This window comes from Peromyscus maniculatus, chromosome 21 (genome assembly GCF_049852395.1).
Source record: "Peromyscus maniculatus bairdii isolate BWxNUB_F1_BW_parent chromosome 21, HU_Pman_BW_mat_3.1, whole genome shotgun sequence".
NCBI classification, from domain to species: Eukaryota; Metazoa; Chordata; class Mammalia; order Rodentia; family Cricetidae; genus Peromyscus; species Peromyscus maniculatus.
Window position 1 is genome coordinate 7,091,183 of NC_134872.1, and position 23,821 is coordinate 7,115,003.

The window sequence follows — 23,821 nt, forward strand, 5'->3', positions numbered from 1 at the left end:
TGAACCTATATTACCTTTGGAATCAGCCATTATGAACAATGAAAGTTCCAGCCCTGCCAATTTGGCTTTCTGTGAGTTACAGTTTCGGGTGATAAATATAGCTCAGAGGCTTGATATTTGGGGATACACTAAATTAAAAAGTTATAAAAACCAACATATACGTTTCTAACATGCCACTTATAATTTGATGTCTATCAGTGCCATGTCCAATATGCTGAATTTAATATTTAATAAAGAAGGAACCCTTTTGATCTTAACTATTAATTAAAATGTATGTTATCGAATGTCCTCTCTAGGTAACAGGTATTAAGTGTTAGCTCAGGACTGATCCGGAAATAAGAGAAAGATGAAGCCAACTGTCCTTGAACAAGGAAGGCAGCAGTCTCTCCATGTGGAGACTGCCCTGGGGCTCAGGGGGAGAAGAGGGAACTTTGGGAGGAAAGTTTTATCTGTGGGTTGTTCCTGTAGTTCCCCCGGCCCAGTGACACCGACGGATGTTCACATTACTATGGCAGATTTCTTGGTAGGCAGGTGGCTTTTTTGTTTGTTGTTTGTGTTTTGGAGACCGGGTCTCTCTGTGTAGCCCTGGCTGTCCTGGAACTTGCTCTGTAGACCAGGCTGGCCTGGAACTCAGAGATCCACCTGCCTCTGCCTCCCGAGTGCTGGGATTAAAGACGTGGGCCACCACCGCCCAGCAGGTGTTTTTATCAGAATGCTGAGGTGGGAGTTTTTCAGCTCATTTGAAGCTCATTTTTTGGGGTCATGAATCTGTCATTACGTCTTCTGTTGTGTGAGCTAGGGTCTCAAGTAGCCCAAGCTGGCCTCAGACTTCTTCTATAGCTGTGCTGGTTGTTTTTTGTCAACTGGACACAAACCAGAGTCACCTTGGAAGAGGTCCCTCAGTTGAGGCATTGCCTCCATCAGAGTGGCTGCGTGTACAACTGGGGGGTATTTTGTTGTCCTTCTTTTGGCTCCCCCTCCCCACCCCCACCCCCAGCTGAGGGCCGAACCCAGGGCCTTGCGCTTAGGCAAGCGCTCTACCACTGAGCTAAATCCCCAACCCCTATTTTTTTTTTAAATGAACTTTGTGCAATCCTTGTGATTGCGTAATCAGCCGGTCTGATAACTTTCTGAAGTACAAACGCCACCAGATCCCGTGACAGTGAGAGACGAGGCCACTTTCAGGTTTTCCCCAGGGCTGACGAGTTTGACACATAACCAACTTTCTAATACTTCGCTCCCGGGTACCCTGAGACCTACAGAACTTGGCTTGCTAGGGCAACACCCAAGGGTTGAGCAAAAAAATTGGTCTTCCTTCTCATGCATCTTTTGTTTTGTTCTCTCCGTTGTTTTCCTTCCCTCGGTCTGCAAGTCATCTCCATCCGCCCCACCGACGTTCGGGGAGAAGAGGCTCATCATCTCCCTGAAATGAGCATCAGCCGTCCGTCCGGGGTGGGGTGGGGGGGCAGCCCAGCTTCTCTCACCGCCTGGGGCGTCTCGCTTTTCCGCCTTAGCCCTTCAATAAAGGCACGCCGGCGTCGCTGGCGCGCACTCCGGGGCGGCCGGGGCAGAGGGCCGGGGCACCGGGCAGACGCAGCAGGCGAGGCCGGGGCTTACAGCCTTGGACGCGGCGGCGGCGGCGGGGGCGGGGTAGGGGGCGGGGCGTCCCCGCGGCCTTCCCGGCGTGCCCCGCGCGAAGGGGGGACTCTTATCTTGAAGGGCCGGGTGACTCAGCCGCGTGGCCGGGGCGGGGGGCGGGGACGCGCGGTGGCCGGAGCTCAGCGGGTCCCGGCGGCGGCGGCGGCGGCGGTTCGCTCGCTCGCTCGCTTTCCGGCGGCTTCGGGGGCTCCGGGGCCGAGAGCTCGGCGGCGGCGGCGGCCGGTGAGTGGCGGGCCGGGCTCGATGGGCGGGCGGCGCGGGCTGATGATGGCGGCGGGCGCGGAGCGGCGGCCTCGGGGCCCTGCGCGGGCTCCTCCCCGGCCTGGGAGAAAGAACCCGGGCGGGCGGGCGATCGGGGAAGGTTGGCCGCGCTCCCTACGAGACTCTGGAATCCTCCGTCCGGGCCTGCCGCCCCTCCGTCGTCCTCCCGGGGCTGGGGCAGAACCGGCCGTTCCCCTGCAAAGGAGAACTTTCTAGCTGACCGCGTCTCGGGCTGGCGCCGTCCGAAGAGCTCCCCTCCGTGGGGATTTGTCGTTCTCCTGAGCATTCCTCGCCCGGGCCGATTTCCTGTTTTGAAGTGAAATTTTTGAACTTTCAGATGAGAATTCAGCCAACGAACAAGGCACTCTTAACGAAGATGCGTTTCTAAAAAGCACCCTTTTCTACGGTGTCCGTTTGCTGATAAGCCATTATTTACTTGGAAGTTTGATACATGTTTTTATTTTTCCAGTGGTCTCCCCAAGTGTTGGAATAATATTAGCTGTGAATCTTGAATTAGAATGTCAACCCCACTCCTAGAGAACAAAAACAAAGTCCTAACCAGCAGTTCTCAAACGTGCCTGCCTCTTTAATAGGTTGGGGGACCCTAGCACGGCTCCCAGAAATCGATTGTAGACATTTGGGCTGGGGTGGTCCCCCGAGTGGGCAGTGTGAGCAGGCACCCACCCCGTCACTCGGGCCGCAGTCAGCCGGGGACCAGACCTTGGGAAACCCTAATTAGCTTGGCTTGAGAATAGTAAAAAAAAAACTGTCCAATGCCTTTCTCTTTTTGTTGACTTATTCCTCTCCGTTCATAACCAGACAGGAATCAAGAAGTCCCGACTCCGGAAGGCAGTGTGAGCAAGGATAGTGTTTTCTGGAACCCTGACATCAGGGTAGGAAATGGCTTTCATACATATCCTGTTATTGCCTTGGTAGAAGAAAGATCGCTTGTGTCTGGCTGACTTACCCCATTTCTCTCCGGAGCCTGCTGCTAGGAGCGTCAGAGCTCAAGCTGGGCCATTAGGTGAAACCTCCCTCCCCAGCTCGCTGTCTTCCTCCCCAAAGTGTCAGCCAGTGCCCTAAAATTCCCATAGCCTGGAGGTCTCGGGTTCCCTGGGATGTACCAGCATCAGTATTTATCTGGGCTTTTCGTTCTGGGCATCGTCACTAACCGAATATCTGAGTCATGCCTATCTTATGCAGCGCACTGAAGTCATTTTATAAGCAGTATCCCAAATATGGCCCAGAAATCCCTTGCTCTCTAGCAGAAATGAGGGTCGGATGACCTCCACATGCGCCGAAGGTGTTTTCTTCTTCAGTCTCTTCAAATAGACTCCACAGGTGACCTTAGACTTACCCATCAGTTTTTGACAGTTTTCTTGGCTTTGGTGTCTTTAGATGTCTGGCTTCCCTTATTGATGGTTTGTTGATGATTTACAAAATGTTGTGCCTTTCTTTCTGTAGTCTTGAGGTTCTTGATTTTTTGTTCTGTTTTGTTTTTTGTTTTTTGTGCCTTCCACCTGCCCCACATCTGACCTCCCCAAGCTTCCACAGCTAATTGGAGTGAGAAATTGAAGGGAACTGTTGGATGGGAAACTCAGTCATTGAAATATGAAACTTAAAGGAGTGAGGGACCCTATTATAAATTTACCTAGTACAGGCATCTCGTCTTTCAGGTGAAGAATCCGAGATAGGCTAGGGATGCAGCTCAGAGGTAGAGTGCCTACTTGGCGCGCGCGTGAGAAACTTTCCTGTGACCACAAAGCCAGTGCTATCTGGAACATTGGCGGAAAATGTGTTCTAAACATAAATCATGAAGAAGGAAAGTACTAGACTAAGTCTCGGTCAGGAGCTTGGTGTAAGGAGGAAACGGATAAGTGAGCAAGAGGGCTGTCTTACAAAACCCAAGAGTGGTTATAAGCTCACTCTTTAAAAGATTGACTTGAGAAAAGAGTCCATGAAGACTGGTTTTTAGCAGTTACATGTATGTGCAGTGTCCAGACGTTTGCATCGGCCTTGAGCAACTCTTGTCCTGACCAGGTTTATTAGGTCCTAGGTTGGGGTTTGGGGGGAGGTGTTGATGTTTTGCCGGCATGTATGTCTACCAGGTGTGGCGTTAAAGGCCTTGACCACACGCATGCTATGGCCTTGAGATTAGGTTGTCAGATCCTTTAGGACTGGAGCTGCCATGTGGGTGCTGGGAACGGAACCCAGGTCTGCAAGAGCCTCTTGGCCACCGAGACAACGATCTTCAGCCCTTTTTGTTATCTGAGATACTCTTAGGTAGCTCACACTAGCTTTAAAAAAAGGATGGAGACTGGAGACTGGTGGTGGTGCACGCCTTTAATCCCAGCTCTTGGGAGGCAGAGACAGGTGCATCTCTGTGAGTTCGAGGCCAGCCTGGTCTATAGAGCGAGATTCAGGACAGCCACAGCAGTTACACAGAGAAACTAAAAAACAAAAAAAAAGGATGGAGAATTCTGCCAATCATACATTCGTTGGGATTTTCTTTGTGATAGTCGTGATTAAGTTACTAGGACCCAAGCCGAGCATGGTACCTTTAATCCTAAGCACTTGGGAGGCAGAGGCAGGGTCACACAGAGAAACCCTGTCTCAAAACAACAACAACAACAACAACAATAAAGTCCCTAGGACTTATAAGACTATTTTTTGTTCTTATTTTGAATTGTAGGTTCATCTAAAAACTTAAATTTTTTTTTTAAAGATTTACTTATTTATTTATTTATTTATTTATTGGGTATACAGTGTTCTGCCTGTATGTCTGCCTACAGGCCAGAAGAGGGCACCGGATCTCATTACAGATGGTTGTGAGCCACCATGCGGTTGCTAGGAATTGAACTCAGGACCTCTGGAAGAACAGTGCTCTTAACCGCTGAGCTATCTCTCCCAAAAACTTAATTTTTGCCATAACCACTCATCTTCAGGCTTTGTGATACTAGTCATATTCACGTTCCCGACACAGGCTCAGTACTGTGCCTGCTGTACAAGCCTGAGGACCTGAGTTCGACCCCTGGCACCATGTGCCAGCCTGTAGTCCAGCACCGAGAGGTGGAGACGGCAAGACCGGGGCACATTAACCAGCCAGGCCAGTCAGTCGGTGAGCTCCGTTAGTGAGAGGCAGTCTCCAGTGTAAGGTGACACCAGATGCCAACCTCTGGCCCCACAAACACACGTGGACGTGTACACCTGTGCACACACAACACACTCAACATGCCGTGCAGTAGAGTTCAGAGGTCTTTGGATTTGGAAGTATTTGCACATTGGGGGTAGGACTTAAGTCATGAAATTCATTTGTGTTTATAGACACATGGTCTGAAGGTACTGTATGTGATATTTTTAATACTTCTGTGTGTGTGTGAAACAAAATTTTATAGTGTGGGATTTTCACTTTGGCCTCATATCTAAAATGAAAATTTGGGGATTTTGAAGCATTTCAGATTTCAGAGTTTTAGAATTTACCAATTTCAGACATGTAATTTTATTATGTACTTTCATTTTTATCTGTGTCTGTGTATGTGCAGGCACAGGTGTGTGTTCATGTGTACACATGCATGGGGAGGCCACATGACAGCCTTGGGTGTTGACCAAGTGACCCCTTGTTCCGTTCTGTGTTGTCCTGTGTGTACATCTGCATGTGTAGAATGGCTGTCCATTGAGCCCCGTGGTCTGCCTGCCTTGCCACCGCACTGGGGTTACAGGCACACGCTGACAGGGCCCCCCCTCTTTCTTCTTTTGTTTTTGTTTTTGGAGACAAGGTTGATGGCTGTCCCAGAACTCATTATGTAGACCAGGCTGGCCTTGAACTCAGAGATCTGCCTGCCTCTGCCTAGTACGGGGATGAAGGGAGTGCAGCATCACTGCCCAGCATGTGCCCGCTTTCTTAGCGTGGGGTCTGGGAATCAAACTCAAGCCCTCATGCTTGAAAGACTAGCGCTTTTCTGATGAGCCTTTAGGAAATTTTTCGCCGAGGTAATTTCCATGTCGTCCCTCATCCTTAAGGAGTACAGTTTTGTGTTTGCTACTAAGTAATCACAGATTGTGTAACCATTGCCACTGTTTTTCTTGAGTTTCAGAGAGCTTATAGATGTTCATCTTCTTTTAAAAGCTAACTTCTGCTTTCACTATCTTGTTCTTTTTTTAAAAATTTTTTTTTTAAAGATTTATTTATTATGTATAGTGTTGGGCCTGCAGACCAGAAGAGGGCACCAGATCTCATTACAGATGGCTGTGAGCCACCATGTGGTTACTGGGGATTGAACTCAGGACCTCTGGAAGAGCAGTCGGTGCTCTTAACCTCTGAGCCATCTCTCCAGCCCCTCACTATCTTGTTCTTAGTGAAGTTGTTTATTACATTACTGTGTGGGACGTGTGCATGCCTGTGCCGTAGTCTGCATGTGGTCAGAGACAACTTGCAGGGTCAGTCTTTCCTTCCTCCCTGGTTCTGGGGTCAAACTCAGCTGTTAGCTGGGAAGTGCCTTCACCTGCTGCGTGTGCCCCATGATTTAGTCATTTACCAGTTGGCACAGGAAGCACTCTAGGCCTCCGATGTTAAGTCCACTCTTACCACCACAGCACGGCCCCATCCCACCTGCCAGGTTTCGTTCTCGCTGTGTCCCAGGCTTGCCTGGAGCACGCACAGGCTGCTGCTGCTCCACAGTGCTGCAGTTGCTGCGGTTGCTGGGGTGGGATAGCACCCCGGCACGTTTTCTTTTCTCTAATGTCTAGCCTTACTGCTTTTCTTATATATTTTGGGAGATTGAGAAGGTATTTGTTGAGAAGGCGATTTTGGCTTTTTTGGCTTTTTTCCAGTGTGTATGTTAAAGCTGTCGATCTTATCCTTACTTAAGCTTGTCTGTGTTGTGTCTGTGTCGCCCACATCCTCTGCAGGAGTGGAATGCATTCTTAACTGTATTTTGTCATTCAGTTGAAAATAGTTCCTCTTTTTTTTTTTTTTTTATTGTTTTTCAGGACAGGGTTTCTCTGTGTGGCCCCGGCTGTCCTGTAGCTCCCTCTGTAGACCAGGCTGACCTGGAACTCAGAGATCCATCCACCTGCCTCTGCCTCCCAAATGCTGGGATTAAAGGAGTGCACCACCACTCTGAGAAAATTTCCTGCATCTTATTGTGATTTCCTTTTTTCTTTTACCCAGATTATCTGAAGGATGCTGCTTGATTTTTCAACACTTGCAGACATTTGTTTTTGTCGCTGGTCACTGTCATGCTGGCCCCAGCACAGCTACAGAGTGTCGGTCTGTTGAAATGTAGGAGGCTGTGTTGCCTGGCTATGTTCAGCTCTAACCAAGTGTCCAAGAATGCGTGAAAACGGTGCTCTGCAGTCTTGGGGTCAGTTAGGTCAGATCCGTGGATCACGTTATTCAGATCTTCTCTATCCAGAGCTCACGTGTGTCCATGTTTATAAGCAGCTTTCTGGAACACAGCCGTGTTTACTCAATTGTGAATTGCTGGTGGCTGCTTTTGCACTGGAGTAGTGTGGCCTGTGAAACCTAGAATGTTTACTGTCTCCTCCTTACCAGACGAGCTTACCATTCCTGTTGGGATTCTTACCCTGCTTAAAACGGACCCTATAAAATACTTGTCTCTAGAGTGTCTGCCTGCTCTCTGGGAGAGGAAAGTGGTGGGAATCAGGCTTGCTTTAGTTTTCCTCATCAGTCTAGAGGACGGGGGTGGGAGGTGGGGGGATTGTGAGCTTATGGGGAGAAGTGATATGGAGCCAGTGTGATTGATTTAAGGGTGGGCATAAAAATTAGAAGGTGGAGGGCTGGAGAGATGGCTCAGAGGTTAAGAGCACTGGCTGCTCTTCCAGAGGTCCTGAGTTCAATTCCCAGCAACCACATGGCAGCTCACACCTGTCTGTAACCCCAGTTCCAGAGGATACGACACCCTCACACAAAGTATATACAGACAAGACACCAGTGCAGTTAAGTAAATAATAAATAAATAAATCTGAAAAAAAAAAGAAGGTAAAAGGGAGACCTTAAGCAGCACAAGTCAAAATGTGGTTGTTTTATTAACTTATGTGTCCTTGTTGTTTGTGTGTGGCTATGTGCATGTAAGTGCAGGAGCCTCTGAAGAGGGCACTGGATCCGCGGAGCTGGAGTTAACAAGTGAGCCACTCAGTGTGGGTGCCGCAGACCACACTCAGGTCCTCTGCAGGGGTCGTATGCATTCCTGACTGCACCTATCTGTCCGGCTCCTTTTGTGCTGTTATTTTTATATGGTCTTTGAAACATTCAGCTGTGTGTACAGTGTACCTTGGTCATAATCCTCCCATTCTTTCCCTCCAACTCCCCCCAGCTCCTCCCCAACACATCTCGCTCCCAACTTCATGCCTTTGAGCTTAGAGTGCTGACCCATGGTGCATGGTGGGCATATGGGATCATCCACTGGGGGCATGGGCCACCTCCTGCTCCATGCTGGAATTTGTAACTGGCTTGATCTTATGCAGGTAACCATAGCTGCTGTGAGTTCAGGTGTTACCGCAGTCATGTCTGCTGAGGACATGTGTGTCTCACAGTGACCCTCAGCTCCAGCTCTTACGTTCTCTCCACTCTTCCTTAGGGTGGAGGTTGATGTAGAGGTGTCTCTAGGGTCCAGCACTTGACCTTGCCTCTTCTTAGTGCTTTGAGCAGTTCCGACCGAGCATCTGTGCTAGCCACCACTCACTTCAGTATGGCTTTATGGTTGTGATTTTTGGATGCTCACTAGCTGGAGACATGCATATGCCATTTTTAAAAATACATTGGCGGAGCTGGGCAGTGGTGACAAATGCCTTTAATCCCAGCACTTGGGAGGCAGAGGCAGGCAGGTCTTGGGGTTTGAAGCCAGGTGAGTTTCAGGATACATACACAGAAACCCCATCCACAAACAGAAGCCATAGGTAGACTGAGCTCTTGAACAACCCCCCCCCCCTTGATCTGTGGCCTGAGTGACACCAGATTATGTCCTCCCACGTAATAAGTAGAAATCATAGTGCGTAGCATGGCATGGTGGCACAGGATTTTAATCTCAGCACTCAGGAGGCAGATCTCTGGGTTCGAGGACAGCCAGGGCTAGAAAGAGAGACCTTGTCTCAAAACAGAACCAAAAGTGTTCCCTGTAACAACTGCACTAATTCGTAGTGTTGGTAAAAGCCATCTGGATCCTCTGATGTTACCGATCTTTTACCAACCACTGCCAACCGTGGAAGTCCTTGGGAACCAGTTTTTGGATTTCTAAATCATACACATTCCTTGTCTTCCAGGCTTCCTCTCTGACTAAGAATGAATGTTCACCAGGGCAGTGATGGCGACAGGTTATTGCAGCCAGAGCTCAGCTGCCTAGGAGATGAGACCTTAGCTGCCACTTCCGAGAAAGAAAGCATCAGCGTGGTGTCCTCTGGACCTCACATTCTCACTTACCCCCTAGCTACCAGGAATGAAGGTACAGCAGTGGCGGGGGGCTGTCTCACACCCAGACATCTTCTGCCCCCTTCCCGAGGAAGGCAGATTCCTAAGCTGAGCATATAGTCAGTTATTGCCTTAGCAAACATACGTTCACCGTGTATGCAGCCGACCTCCATAGAAAACCTCCATTCAGCCTGGCCCATCCACCTGGCGGAAGAGTGCAAGACAAACAGCTACAGCTTGGAGTCACGAGACACTTGACCTTGCTGTGGTCTCTGTCAGCTGTAATGTGGTGAGACGCTCACTCCCTGAGTTTTCTGCTTGTAAATAGAGTGAAGAGAATTGTTCATGGTCGCCCTTCCTCCAAGGGCGGCTGGACCAGTGTGAATGGTGGGGCAGTTCCTGATGAGCTCTGGGGCAGGCTTACATGGAGTCCTAACTGTGGCTAGCTAGCCTGTGTTCACTGCCGACCAGGCTCTGCTTGCCTCTGCCTCCTGAGGACTTCAGTGACAGGCATGAGCTGTCATACCTCACTCTCAGTACCTCAATTAACTTTTTGTCTTTTAAACTGAAACTCAGTTTATTTGTTTTGTTGGTTGTTTTTTTTTTTCTTTTTTTTCTTTTTGTGTGTGTGTGTGTGTGTGTTTGTTTGGATGTGAAAGGGTTTTGGTTTGTTTTTGTTTTTGTTTGTTTTTTTTTCTAGACAGGGTTTTTTTTTTTCTGTGTAGCCCTGGCTATCCTGGAACTCGCTATGTGGACCAGGCTGGCCTTGAACTCACACAGAGATCCGCCTGTCTCTGCATCCTGAGTGCTGGAATTAAAGGCCTGCACCACCACCGCCGCCTGGCTCACTTGGCTAATTCTTAACTGGCTGGACTTTTTATCATATTTTTTAGTCTATAAGTTTAAAAAGGTAACCAGCCTTTATTGAATATAGATGTGTAAAAATTTTTACATATATTTTAATTTTTTGTATGTATGAGTGCTTTTGCTTGGATGCATGTCAGGTGCCCATGGAGGCCAGAAAAGGGCATGAGGTCCCTTAGAACTGAAATTTCAGGTGGTTGGGAACCACCACGTGGGTGCTGGGAATTGAACCCAGGTCCTCTGGAAGAGTAGGCAGTGCTCTTAACCACTGGAGTCATCTCTACAGCCCGTTTTTGTTAGGATTTTAGGGTTCTCTTTTTGTTGGGGGTGGTGCTGTTGTGCTTTTGTTTTTTGAGACAGGGTCTCATGTAGCCCAGGCTGGCCTCACTTTCTACGTCGCTGACCTTGAACTTCAGATTCTCCTGCCTCCAGTTCCCATGCTGAAGTGGGGCTGGGGTCAAACACAGGGATTTAAGCCTGCTGAGCAAATACTCGGCTGAGTGAGCAACAGCTCCTTGTTAATAAAGTTTTATGTGTGCTGTGGCCTGCACAGGCCATCAGAGGGCAGCTTTATGGAGTTAGTTCCCTCCTCCCACCTTACAGGATTCTGGGACTGAGACTGAGGTGGTCAGGTGTGTGTGACGAGCACTTTACTCACTGGCACCTCAGTGGCTTCCCATACATGCACTTCCTAAAAAATTTAAGGGGTTGGGGATTTAGCTCAGTGGTAGAGCGCTTGCCTAGCAAGCACAAGGCCCTGGGTTCGGTCCTCAGCTGGGGGGGGATATTAAATAAATTTATTTTAAAGCAAGTCTTTAGTCTACATTTATTAAAGATAAAAAGCAAATGTACATACTGAGGAGGTGGATGCCCTGTCTGTCTAACAGTGATGTATCGTTAGGGGGCCCACAGAGATGACCTGTCCTGCTCTGTCACTGTGCTCTTGATATTTGATGTGCTGGTCCTCGGTACCGTGGAAACCTCATGCCAAGTCACCTGCTGTCATCCCAGCCCTGGGAAGGGGAGACAAGGATCAGAAGTTCAATGTCATCTTCGGCTTACAGCTTTAGTTCAAGGCTACACGAGATCCTGTCTAAGCGGAGGAGGGTTTTTAAATACATATTTAAAGAAGATAGCCTTTTGGTAATAAGACAAAAAATGAGATCCCAAGAGGAAATCCTAAGGCCTTTTGCACTGGGACTTTGCTGCTGAGCCAGGCCTGGGAGCTCAGAAGCTGATGTGGGTGGGCACCGTCGGGGCTCCAGCACCAAGTGAGTGAGTGTTCCGGGAATTTCTGGGAAGAGTAGTGGGTTTGAGGTAAAGACTTCCATTCTTTCTGGCAAATTAAAAAACAAAAACAAAAAGCAGCTTTGAAGACTGAACATTGAGTTTTAGCCCACAGTAGTAGTAAGTTCCTAAGATAGAGGCAGCATGGAGCCTGGCAGGCAGGAGGCCTGTGTGACCGAGTGAGGGCACTCGGCGGGTGCGGAGGAAGACTAGAAATCAGGCTACCCTCGGCTACACAGAGAGTTTAAGGCTAGCTCAGACGGAGATCCTGTTTCAGAAACAGTGAAGTATGGGGCTAGAGAGAATTCTCAGCTAAGAAAGCCTCCTGCTCTTCCCGAGGCTGGAGTTGAGGTCCCAGCTCTCTCGCTGGTGTCTCCAGTGGGGGATCTGACTTCCTCTTCTGGCCTCCTTGGGCCCTTGCACACATTCACACTCACAGTCCACAAACATAAAAAGGGGATGGAAGTGTTACTTAGATGTGGAAATGACATGGAAATACGCACCAGGCCTTGGGGGCCACCAACGAGCTTCCTAGTCAAGACGCCGAGACTTAATGTTAGTTAGGAATGCTCGAGGCCTTGTTTTAGCTCGAACTTGAATGTGTTTATCTGTGTGTAAACCTTTCCCTCTGTGAATCCTTCACTGCTTCTCAGATCTGGCTGCCAGCAGCTGCCGGCCTTCTGGCCCTGGGCATGTCCTTCTGTTTTTCCCTGGTTCTCTTCTCTCTTCTCTGCTCTCTGCTACCAGCCCTGCCTGTCCCTCTCCTGCCTAACTACTGGCTCTTCAGCTTTTGATCAGACCAATCAGGTGCCTTAGGCAGGCCAGGCGAAACACCAACACATCTTTACATAGTTGAACCAATGCAGCCCAAACAGTTGAAACACATCTTTGCCTCGTTAAAGTAATCCTCCACAGCAGAAGTGGGAATTGATTGCTCTGGACACCAGCTTTGGGGACCGGCAGGACACTGCCAGGCCACCACACACGCGAGCCCTGCTCTTTGGTGGGGTCTCACACTCACCACACTTTGCTGACTCTAGAATTGCAATCACTTCAGAGTGTGGGCGCTTCAGCCTTTAATCCCTGCCAGCCCCATATCACACGGGAAGGAGTTTCCCCGATCCAGTGTGAGGCTCCAGTTTCGTGAGGGGTTGGTTAGTTTTGGTTTTGGTTTTGGTTTTGGTTTTTCAAGAGAGGGTTTCTCTGTAGCCCTGGCTGTCCTGGAACTCACTCTGTAGACCAGGCTGGCCTTGAACTCAGAGATCTGCCTGGGTCTGACTTTAGAGTGTCTAGTTTTGTTTTTAATTTTCCCTAGGCTAGCACGTTAGCTGTGAACACCTGTGGCTTTCGGGTTTTGTTTATTGTTTTAGTACAGACATGGCTTCAGTTTTCTCTAGACGTTTGCTCCTCAGTTACTTGGTTGTTTATCTGGTCTTTCAGACTTTGCATTTGACTATGCCCCTCAGCCAGCAAGCCTCCAGTGTCCTCACATAATGCCACTCCCTGAAGACAGCAAGGGCTCCTGCTTCCAGAGTGGAAGCAAGCGGAGCCACGAGCCCTTCACCGTGTCAGAGAGATTTGGAAACAGCGGCCTAGGCTTTGGAGGTGGCTCCCACCCCCAGGCCCCAGAGAAGGTGACTCTTCTTGTAGATGGCACACGTTTTGTGGTGAATCCTCAGATTTTCACTGCTCATCCGGACACCATGCTGGGAAGGTAATGAGAGTTTTCTTTGTGCGCTCTTTTTTCTGTGAGCAGAAGGGGGTGGCCTTGCAGTGGATGCGAAGCTGCACCGAACTCAGTCCGTGGCGGCCTTCTTCCCTTCACGCTTCTGTGGGGAAGGCGAGGAGAGTGGATGGGAGCCTTGATGCTGGGAGGGTTGCATTTGTACAGCCAGATGAGGAGAATCCACTCAGGAGCCGGAAGAGCTGCTGCAGGTCGCGCCCCCCCCACACTGCCTCACACTCAGGTGCACAGTCAGAGATGCTGATTCAAAGCCATGTTGTTTTCCTTCTGCAAGAAACAGTATTAGAAATGATCACATGGCACAAGAAAGGGATGCCATTCTAGAAAAACAGTGGCCTGTCACCCATTTCCAGCTGGGGTCTGGTTTTTCTTTTCGGGGTAGGGTGGGGGCTAGCAGTACTGGAGATTGAACTAGGAACCTAGGCTGTCTGGCATGGGAGATGAGCACTTTCCTGAGCTAAAGCCCTGGCTATTGCCAGTTTATTATCTCTTAACACGTGGGGGTTTTGCCTGCTGGTGTGTTTGTGCTGGGATATTCAGTGCCTGCAAGGGCCAGGAGAGGTGTCGGTCCCTGGGACAGAGGTACAGATGGTTGTGAGCTGCTGTGTGGGTGCTGGGAATCAAACCTGAATCCTGAGTTCATAGTGGGAGCAGGCCTCCTCACGGAAACACGTCAAGGTACAGGAGAGCCTCACAGCTGTCTGAAATCCACGGCTGGAGCCGCCTGTTGGAGTGGGTCATTCCAGAAGTGAAGACGAGCCAGGAGGGAAGCTGCTCCTTCCTCTGCAGATCACCTCGCAGATGAATGGGGAAGGAGGAGGGAGAGGCCCAGGCAGCCGGCAGAGCGGGTTTACACAGGCAGTTCCTGGGCAGTAGGGAGGGCATGCAGGGCACCGCTGCACACCGCAGAGGCCCCTGCAGTTGCCACTGGACTGTGCCTGCTGCCACGGACCGATGCTTCCTTCCTTCCCTTCTTTTGTCTGAGGAGTTCCCTGAGGCATGCGTTCACCTGAGGGGCATCAGGTGCCAGGGCTGGGCTGTTAATTATGCTGCAGGAGAGTCGGTAATGTTCGGGGAGGGGTGGGGGAAGCGGCCTCTGCGGGTGCTGCTGGAGAAGGTGATGCTGTTGCTGCTGTCTTTCAGAATGTTTGGACCGGGAAGAGAGTACAACTTCACAAGGCCCAATGAGAAGGGCGAGTATGAGATTGCAGAGGGCATCAGTGCCACCGTGTTCCGCACAGTGCTGGTACGTAGTTTCCTGCCCACCGCCCTGGCAGGCGTGCCTACATGCTGCACCCTCGGGTGCTCCACGGCTGTAGGACTGACTCTCGGGTCGCGGGTGTCCGGCTGGTGCGGTTCCTTCTTTATTTTTCCTGCCTGTAACTTCTCAATTCTTCCTTACGTGAGCTCCGTCAAGCTCTGGTTAAACATGGTAGACGGGAGCCACTTTGTTGTCTAATGCACCGAGCAGCTGACTCCAAGGCCCCTCCACCTCAGGAGTCAGGAGCGCCTCGGGTTAGAGGAATCAGCTCCATGCATTTCTTTCCTACATTTCTCCTTCGCGATCTGTTCACAGGACTATTACAAAACTGGCATCATCAACTGTCCCGACGGCATCTCTATCCCAGACCTGAGGGACACGTGCGACTACCTCTGCATTAACTTTGACTTCAACACTGTCCGCTGTCAAGACCTGAGTGAGTATGGAGCCGCTGTCGGCCACTCAGCCTGTGTACTTTGACCGTGCTGGGAAGGGAAGGAGTGTGGGGTGGAGGTTGAGGACCACCACAGAGGTAGACATCCTCTAACTGTCTATCCCCTGCTTCTCCTGCATGAAGGGATTGTGGGAAGTGGAGAAGAGGAAAGGAAGCCGCTGGGGGGTGTGGCTCACAGCCATCATTCCAGCACTCAGAAGCCTGAGGCAAGACGATGACCATAAGGTCAGGGCCAACACAGGCTACAGAGTGACTCTGTCTCAAAAGAGCAGGCTGGAGATGTCGCGCTCACTTGATGGAATGCTCCCCTAGCATTATGAGACCAGGGCTCCATTCTCAGCACCACGTAAACCAGGCATGGTGAGACGTGCCTGTGATTCCACTGTTCGGGAAGTGGAGGCCGGAAATCAAAGGAATCTAATTTGGCCAACTAGTCACTGGGATGCTGCTTCCCTCTCGGGTGGGACCATGGCGTCAGCTCTGACAAGCAGGAGTGCTGAGTGTCTGTGAGCAAAGGTCATGGTAAAGCCAAAGAGTGTAAGAATAAAGCTGCTTATCACCTTGTAATGCCTCTCTGTCCTCTGTGATGGCGGCAGGCTTGGTCTCCCTCCCCTCAGCAGCATGTGTGTGGACAGGAAACGGATTCTTCCGCCTTTCTCTCCCCAGGTGCTTTACTTCACGAACTGTCTAATGATGGTGCCCACAAGCAGTTTGATCACTACCTCGAGGAACTGATTCTGCCCATCATGGTGGGCTGTGCCAAGAAAGGGGAGCGAGAGTGCCACATTGTTGTGCTGACGGATGAGGATTCTGTGGACTGGGATGAAGACCACCCCCCACCCATGGGAGAAGAGTATTCCCAAAGTAGGAGGCCCTGCAGGGTGTGGATGTCCTCAGCTAGAGAAACAGACCCTAGAGCCCATTCAGGTCCCACCGATATCAGTGACGGGGTCCAGCCTAACCTCTGCTGGGGTCTCCCCTGAGGATGGCATTGTCAGATACTGAAGTTGGGGGTTCACTTCTCCTTTCATTTAAATCTCGTGGACTTGGTAATCATTCACAAGGTAAAAAGTGGGATGAGAATTGACTTAATGAGAAATGCACTTGGTATGCAATTGTGAGGACCCAAGTTCAGATCCCAAGAGCCACAGAAAAGCTGGATGTGGTAGCATCTGTCTGCAGTCCCAGAGCTCTAGTGAGATGCGGGGAGAGACAGAATCCCTGGAACCTCCTGGGCCAGCTCGCCCTGGAGTGCGCAGCAGTGAAGAGCAAAGCAGAGACCCTGCCTCAAACAAGGTGGCGGGCAAAGGCTGACGCCCAGGGGATCCTCTGGCCTCCACACACGTGCAGACGCAGATGCACTGACCCCTGCATCATGCACGCACACACCCTTTGTGGAAGGATGTGCACTTAGAGCTTTTTTTTTTTTTTTTTGGTGGACCTCCTAAATTTTTTTTTTTAATTTAATTTATTTTATTTTACAATACCATTCAGTTCTACATATCAGCCATGGGTTCCCCTATTCTCCCCCCTCCCACCCCCTCCCCTTACCCCCAGCTCACCCCCCATTCCCACCTCCTCCAGGGCAAATCCTCCCCCGAGGACTTCGATCAACCTGGTAGACTCAGTCCAGGCAGGTCCAGTCCCTTCCTCCCAGACTGAGCCAAGCGTCCCTGCATAAGCTCCAGGTTTCAAACAGCCAACTCATGCAATGAGCACAGGACTTGGTCCCACTGCCTAGTTGCCTCCCAAACTGATCAAGCCAATCAACTGTCTCACCTATTCAGAGGGCCTGATCCAGCTGGGGGCCCCTCAGTCTTTGGTTCATAGTTCATGTGTTTCCATTCATTTGGCTATTTTTTTTTTCAATAATTGAGTAAAACCGAAATTTATTATAAGCCACAGTCATCCTAGAGACCTCCATGCTATATATATAGCCTCCATGGTTCTATGGGTTGTGGTCTGATTGTTCCTTATTTTATATCTAGAATCTACTTATGAGTGAGTACATAACCATGACTGTCTTTCTGGGTTTGGGTTACCTCACTCAGGATGATTTTTTTTAGAGCTTTTTTAACCCTGCTCCACCTCAGTGTCCTTTTGCTTGTATTCTCTTTATGTAAAAAGCTTTACATTCTTCTTAGGGCTACTTAATAGTCCAGTCATGAATGTGCCATAATTCACTTACCTTGTAGGACATTGACGCTATCTATATACATAAATGATGCATGATCACTCCCCCCCCCCCAAGACAGGGTCTCTCTGTGTAGTTTTGGAGCCTGTCCTGGATCTCACTCTGTAGCCCAGGCTGGCCTTGAACTCACAGAGATCCACCTGCCTCTGCCTCCAGTGCTGGGACTAAAGGCGTGCGCCACCACCGCCCGGCTGCATGGTCACTTTGAAGCAGTATTTATGCACATGCATCACTGTAGGATATTCCTAAACATGGAATGTCAAAAGCTTGGTGCTTTTATAATTTTGACATGTTGCCAAATTATCCTTTCTAAAGGTTACACCAATTTGCACTCATAAAACAGTATGATAGTATGATAGAGCCTAGTGTGGTAGACAGACCTGTAGTCTCAACATTTAGGAAGTGGAACAGAAGAATCAACCTTGGCTATCATGGTGTGTTTCAGACCAGCTTGGCTACATGAGACCCTGCCCCCCACCCCCAAAAATATAGGGCATGTTTTTAGCCCGGTGGTGGTGGTGGTGGTGGTGGTGTTTGCCTTTAACCCCAGCATTTGGGAGGCAGAGGCAAGCAGATCTCTGTGAGTTTGAGGCCAGCCTGGTCTGTGAAGTGCGTTCCAGGACAGTCAGGGATCCATGGTGAAACTCCGTCTGGAAAAACAAAACAAGGCTTGTGTGAGCAGGCGGCTACTCCCCGCCTCTCGGAAGCAGGGCGCTAAAGCTCACCAGCAGGTTTCCTGCAAAGCCGGGGTCCTGTGTTAGGGATGCAGGGGCTGGGGAGGGGGTGACAGGTCGATGTCATCATGGTTGTCACCTCACTCCTCCGCCTCTGTGACTAACTCCAGGTTTGGGGGGCTTTGTTTTGTTCCAGTTCTTTACAGCTCCAAGCTCTACAGGTTCTTCAAGTACATCGAGAACCGAGATGTCGCTAAAGCAGTGTTAAAGGGGCGGGGCCTGAAGAACATCCGCATCGGCATTGAAGGTATCACAGAGTCAGTGGGGGGCGTCAAGGGGCAGAGCCAGGTGGGGCTCACCTACACACTTTCTACACGGAGAAAACCAGAGTCTCAGCCCGGGATGGGGTGGGTCCTTGGGCGATGCTTGTGCCTTTGACTTGGCGCACAGGAGCTTGGAACACGTACATCCACTCCACGCACTGAAGGGTCCTGCTCCATTGCTGTTCCTCCTGAGGCTCGCACTTGCCTCTCCTCCAGTTGAAGCAGTGGGGTCTAATCCTGAGTGCCCCTCGGACACTAGGACCCTGGGGTGAAGTCAGAAGGGCCTGGCGCACCTGAGCAAGAGCGTGTTTCTGGGATCTACAATTATCCTTTTGAAAAAACAGCTTAAGAACTTCAGACTTGCCAGCTGTGGTGGTACAATCCTAGCACTCAGGAGGCAGAGGCAGGAGGATTTCTGTGAGCTTTAGGCCAGCCTGGTCTGCATAGCCATTTTCAAGCCAGCCAAGGCTATACAGTAAGACTTGGTCTTTTCTTAAATAAGATAAAAATTGAGCCGGGTGGTAGTGGTGCACGCCTTTAATCCCAGCACTCAGGAGGCAGAGGCAGGTGAACTCGGTGAGTTCGAGGCCAGCCTGGGCTACAGAGTAAGATCCAGGACAGGCACCAAATCTACACAGAGAAACCCTGTCTCAAAAAACCAAAAAAAAAAAACCCCCGAGAAACAACCAGATAGAAATTGCGGTTCTGTTTTCCCTCGCGGGATGTGTAGGCGGCTGCCATGTCTTGAGCTGGTGTGGCTGCGGCCTGGCCCCTGTACCCTGTTAGCCTCCCTGTCTTACTCTGCCCCCAGAGCTCCTCGCCGCATTCATTCGTCTCCTCAGGATTTTAGAGTTCATTAGCCTCTTCTTTCACATTGCCTGCCTGGCGTCTGAGAAGACTGGGGACTGGGACAGGAACTTCCCTTCTCCCTGGGTGTCTGCCAAACCATTGTAGTAGAAGCACTCCAAACTGGTGCCCCCCCCCCACTCCACCCCGCCTCTCCTGCTAGGTGGAGCCCCTGGGTCTCCAGAGCCCCTGGGTCCCTGCCAGCGTGAACATCCACACTCTTCCTTCCCCTTACCCGTGCTTTCCGCACAAGAGCATAAGACGGCGGGGTGCCCTGGTGGGGGCTTGTCCTGAGGGATTGCTTCCCACAGCTGAAGGCGCTTGAAGTTAGTAAGTGCTTTCTTTTCCCTTCCCTTTCAACCCCCACAGACTGCTCCCTTCTAGGAGCAGAGGGGCCTTGGGTAGGCGCTCGCCACCTGCCACAGAGCTTTTCTTGCTGCCTGTGGATTTGGAAGTAGATGCCAGAGCGAGCAGTCTGCCGGGATTGTGAGCGGTGTTTTCCCGTTGCAGGCTACCCCACCTGTAAAGAAAAGATCAAGAGGAGACCTGGCGGGAGGTCTGAAGTGATCTACAATTACGTGCAGCGCCCCTTTATCCAGATGTCCTGGGAAAAGGAGGAGGGGAAGAGTCGCCATGTGGATTTCCAGTGTGTTCGCAGCAAATCCCTCACTAACTTGGTGGCTGCTGGAGAGGACGTCTTGGAAGACCAGGAGATAATAATGCACCACCCACCACAAGTGGACGAACTTGACCGCTTAAACGCTCCACTCTCTCAGATGGCTCCTAATGACTTCCAAGATTAAGGACAAAAGGGATCTGCCCTTCGTCAGAGCTCTTCTCTATGTGGGTACCCCCAACCTGGCTTCCCTGTCCTCCTGTGGGTCCTCACCCCACGGAGATGCTTCCTCCTCTTTCCATCCCTCTCAGTTATTACCCTGCCCTTTTCTGAGTCTGCCTCTGGCCGGGTGGAGAAGCTCTCTGGTAAATAGGTGACCAGCTTAGCCAGCCCTGGTAATCAACCATTGAGTCTGGTGCTGTTGGTGGAGTCTTGTACAACTGAGGAGAGGAAGTGGACTCCTGTCGCCTCATGGTTGGCGCAGTGGCCCACACCCTTTACGGCTGGCGGGTGGGTTTTGCATCAGACAAATTGCTTAATAATAGCAAAAGGACCAAATGTGAAAGCAAACGGTCTGTGTGCCGGGGCAGGTGCGCCCCGCTGAGGAGGTGTGCCAGGTGGATGAAAGGCAGTTCCTGGGTGCTGCACCCAGATGTCATCTGCATAGAATGGCTTTAAGGAACCCCCGAGAGCACGGGAACAATCCGACACCTGAGACGGGCTGCAGCGGGAAGAGAGAGCAGTGACCCTGGCCTCAGGATTCAGAGCCCAAACTGACGCTTCAGGTGGAAGAAAACTTGGAAATGAGGTGGCAGAAAGACTCCAGATCAGGCCAGCGGGACCTGTACCCTGGGACAGCGAGGTGCTGTGGGTGTGGTGGGAAACCTGGTACCTTCCTGTGAGCTCCAGGGAGGAGGCTTGTGGTGAGCTGGACGGGAATCGTCACCTGGGCAGGTGCTGCCCCAGAGTTCTCACACCCATACATTCACATTTTTGCTTTTCTTTTTAAAGTAGCACATAAGCTGCTCGAACATGGTAAGAAAGTGATACTACTGTTCTCCCCAGGGTCAGGTCTAGGCCTTGTTATTTGGTTTGATCTGTTCACTCTTACATGTGTGGTAGATGGCAATCCAGATCAGTCCTCAGCCCCTTCCTCTGACATTTCCATGGCTGTTTGCAGAGTCAAGAGCCAGACAGCAGTGTCTGGGATTATCTTACTTCCTGGTAGAAGTTGACCTTTGAGTCTGTCCTTGCCCTGGACATTTTCCCATCATAGGTGGTGCATGGAGCTGTCTCCTTCAAGGTCCTTAAAGAACACGGTTGGTTGTTGAAGTCGCTCCCATTAGGAACCGTAGACTAGACTACTCGATGGCAGTAACGTCAGGCACGGGAGGCCTCTCCAGGACCGAAGAGCAAGAATGTTCTTCAGAGGTCTTTTCTGTGTCGTGCGCACCACAGTGGGAGGTGGTGAGAGATCTTCCTTGCTCAGAAAGGAACTGAAGGGTAACTAAGCAGCCCCAGTCTTTGGGGATCCTTGGTGTCTCGGGGAGGCTGAAGGCAGCATCCAGAATATGGGTTAAGGATGTCTGCGTCCAGAAGTTACTTCTGGGAAGTTGATTGCCTCGTGTTGGAGGTCAGGTTCAGCCTTGACTCTGTTGGTACTACATGGTTGCCCGCTAGCAGCTGACTGGCCCAGGCACTGGTTCCGTGGTGCTTCCTCTGTGCTAATCAGTGGCCACTGGAGTGTGATTGTGTGTGTGTGTGATGTGTGCAGTGTTGAGGTGTGAACACAGTCCTTGTCCTTTGGAGTTGGTCACTGCCTTCGGCCTTTGATGGACTAGGTCTTACCCTGCACCCCAAATAAGTTAATGTGCTATGGCTCCAGGCCCTGGGGTGTGAGTAGGGGGCAGGTCTAGGCCGATAGGGACTGGATGACAGTGACTAAAGGCTGGGACTCAGGCTTGTGGAGAGGAGACTTCTTTACATCCTCAGCCCCCCACCCACCCCCTTGCCTGAATTCCTCTGTCACTGTAGTTGGGTGCCTCCCCCAGTGTCCCCTGCTCTTCCCAGAGGGGACATTCTTGAGTGGTCCTTGCAGGATCAAGGGCTGGGGCGCAGTCGTCATTGTCTCTGGAGTTGGTTGCTGGCTGAGTGAGAGGACTTCTCTAAGAAAAGGATGGATTGGGGGCTCGTGTGTCTTTTGTAAGTGCCTGAGTAAGTAAGCTGGGCTGTGCACAGAAAGTCACATGAGAAAAGTGACTTTAGCGGAGACTCCGAGCATCTTAGCAAGATAAAAGATAACCCGAACTTGAGGCTTGACTGTTCAGCATGGCCTTGTAGCCTGTGTAGTTGACGAGAAACACCTGCCAGTGAGGAGTTGGAGAAGAGGGACAGACAGACACAGTGTTAGAATGTCAAAAGTGACATGGCTCTCCCTGGTGGGAAAGGTGACGGCAGATGTCAAAGAGACTGAAGGGATTGGGTGCGGTCGCCGGAGTCGCTTGACCTGCCCCTCAGGAGAGGGCAGGAGCGCGTGTGTCAGGATGTGTCTTAGGGAGAAGAGTCCAGAGCACAGGCTTCAACCCAAACTCTGTGCTTCAGGGTGGTTTCTGAGTTTAGTGCCGTACTCGCTGCCACTCGCTGCCACCGACGGCTTCCGAGGCGGGTGCAGGGGGCACAGCAGGACATGCCACCTTCCCAGGAGGCAGAGCCACGTTGGTGTGGATGGGATCAGTTCTGGAAACTTACGTTTTCTCCTAGCGGCAAACTGCCTGAGGTTTTGCCTCTCACTCTGTATTGACTTGGATGTTGTTGCACTTGTCCACCCACCAGTGTTTACGGATCCTGGGTACGGGATGCTTTTTCTATAATAAAGTATTTGTATTTGTGTCCGTTGGTGTTTAATGGAACAGACAGTCACAGAACGCACTTTCCGCCAAGCCTGACCCCTGGGTTCGCTTCTCTGGCTCCACAGGTCCTCTGACCTCCACACAGTGCTGAGGCATGTCTGCACCCACTTCCCAGGATAAAATCACTCTTATTCCATGTATTATTTGTGTATGTGTATGAGCACTTTAACCCATAGTACCATCTTGATGGTCCTTTTGTTGTTGTTGAAAGAGTCTTGGTGGCCTGAAAGTCACTATGTAGATAAGGCTACCTTCAAAATCTGAGAGATCAGGAGCAGGGACGACTTTAATCCCAGTACTGGGACGCGACCAGAACAGACCGAACATTCTGCCTGAGGCCAGCCCGGGGCCCAGCTGCCAATCCTGCGAAGTCCAACAGCTTGGAGGAGTTGGTGAGATTGCCCTACTGATCAACCTGCTCAGCTGAGACCCATTCGGGAGAAGTTTCAGAATCCTACAGCCTGCAGTCTGAGGAAACAAGATCAGCTGAGGAGTTGACAAGTGAGCAAAACGCGACCTGAGGACGCAAGAGAAGGAGCTGTCCAGCCACCGAACCAGATCACCACAATCATAAACCCACCCTACACCGACTGGGAACAAGTTAGGCACCATTTCCGGACTGGCAGACCGGGTCTCTAGGCCCCAGCCATCGGTGCCCCAGGGACCAGACAGCTTTCTCTGCTGCCTCACCAAAAAAACAAAAAACAAAAATGCCAGCCCCTGCAGACCCAACAACCACTGGAGCCATAAGCCCACCCTGCACCAGTTGGGAACAGCTGCTCCCTGAGACAGAACCCACTAACACTGATTGGACTAAGCTGCCCCCGGAGAAACAGAGCCCAACAGCACCGATTTGACCAAGAACTCCTATTGGATCAAGACTTATTAGAACAAGAGAGGCACCTTCAGACACAGACACCACCTGCACTGAGCAGAGGAAGAGATGAGTAGACGCCAGTGCAAAAATACAGGCAACAACATAAAGACCTATATGACACCATCAGAACCTAGTGATTCTACACCTGGAAGACCTGAACATACCAAGACAGAAGAAACAGAAGAAATCAATCCTAAAAATGACTTTAAGAAGATGATAGAGGCCCTTAAAGAGGAAATGAAAAACTCCCTTAAAGAGGAAATAAAAAATTCCCTTAAAGAAATGGAAGAAAAATACAAAAAATTGGAAATCAAAGAAAGCCAAGAAAAAGAAATTAAACAGAAGAAGGAAACAGTTCAAGACTTGAAAATTGAAACCGAGACAATAAAGAAGACACAAACTGAGGGAATGCTGGAAATAGAAATC

The 23,821-nt window shown here is 50.5% G+C and overlaps 1 protein-coding gene across 6 annotated transcripts; it reads left to right on the forward strand.

Annotated features, from left to right (window-relative positions):
* Positions 1 to 1,749: 1,749 nt before the first annotated feature.
* Positions 1,750 to 22,498, forward strand: Kctd20 (potassium channel tetramerization domain containing 20). 6 transcript variants are annotated; one of them, XM_076558398.1, is made up of 9 exons: positions 1,751 to 1,881; positions 2,740 to 2,813; positions 9,202 to 9,380; positions 12,938 to 13,211; positions 14,385 to 14,487; positions 14,818 to 14,938; positions 15,623 to 15,820; positions 18,021 to 18,131; positions 19,504 to 22,498. In XM_076558398.1, exons 3-9 carry the CDS (start codon positions 9,221 to 9,223, stop codon positions 19,794 to 19,796), a joined length of 1,260 nt encoding a protein of 419 aa, XP_076414513.1. In that variant the 5' UTR covers positions 1,751 to 1,881; positions 2,740 to 2,813; positions 9,202 to 9,220; the 3' UTR covers positions 19,797 to 22,498. The 6 variants fall into 6 exon arrangements, with proteins under 6 accessions (XP_076414514.1, XP_076414517.1, XP_076414513.1 ...); XM_076558399.1 differs by lacking the exon at positions 2,740 to 2,813 and having other exon boundaries at positions 1,750 to 1,881; XM_076558403.1 differs by lacking the exon at positions 9,202 to 9,380 and having other exon boundaries at positions 1,758 to 1,881.
* Positions 22,499 to 23,821: the final 1,323 nt, after the last annotated feature.

Coding starts and splice junctions, on each gene's coding strand:
- Kctd20 (XM_076558399.1), top strand. CDS start 9,221: ATGAATGTTCACCAGGGCAGTGATGGCGACAGGTTATTGCAGCCAGAG. Junction 9,381..12,937: donor CCTAGCTACCAGGAATGAAG/GTACAGCAGTGG, acceptor CTGGTCTTTCAG/ACTTTGCATTTGACTATGCC. Junction 13,212..14,384: donor CCGGACACCATGCTGGGAAG/GTAATGAGAGTT, acceptor GCTGTCTTTCAG/AATGTTTGGACCGGGAAGAG.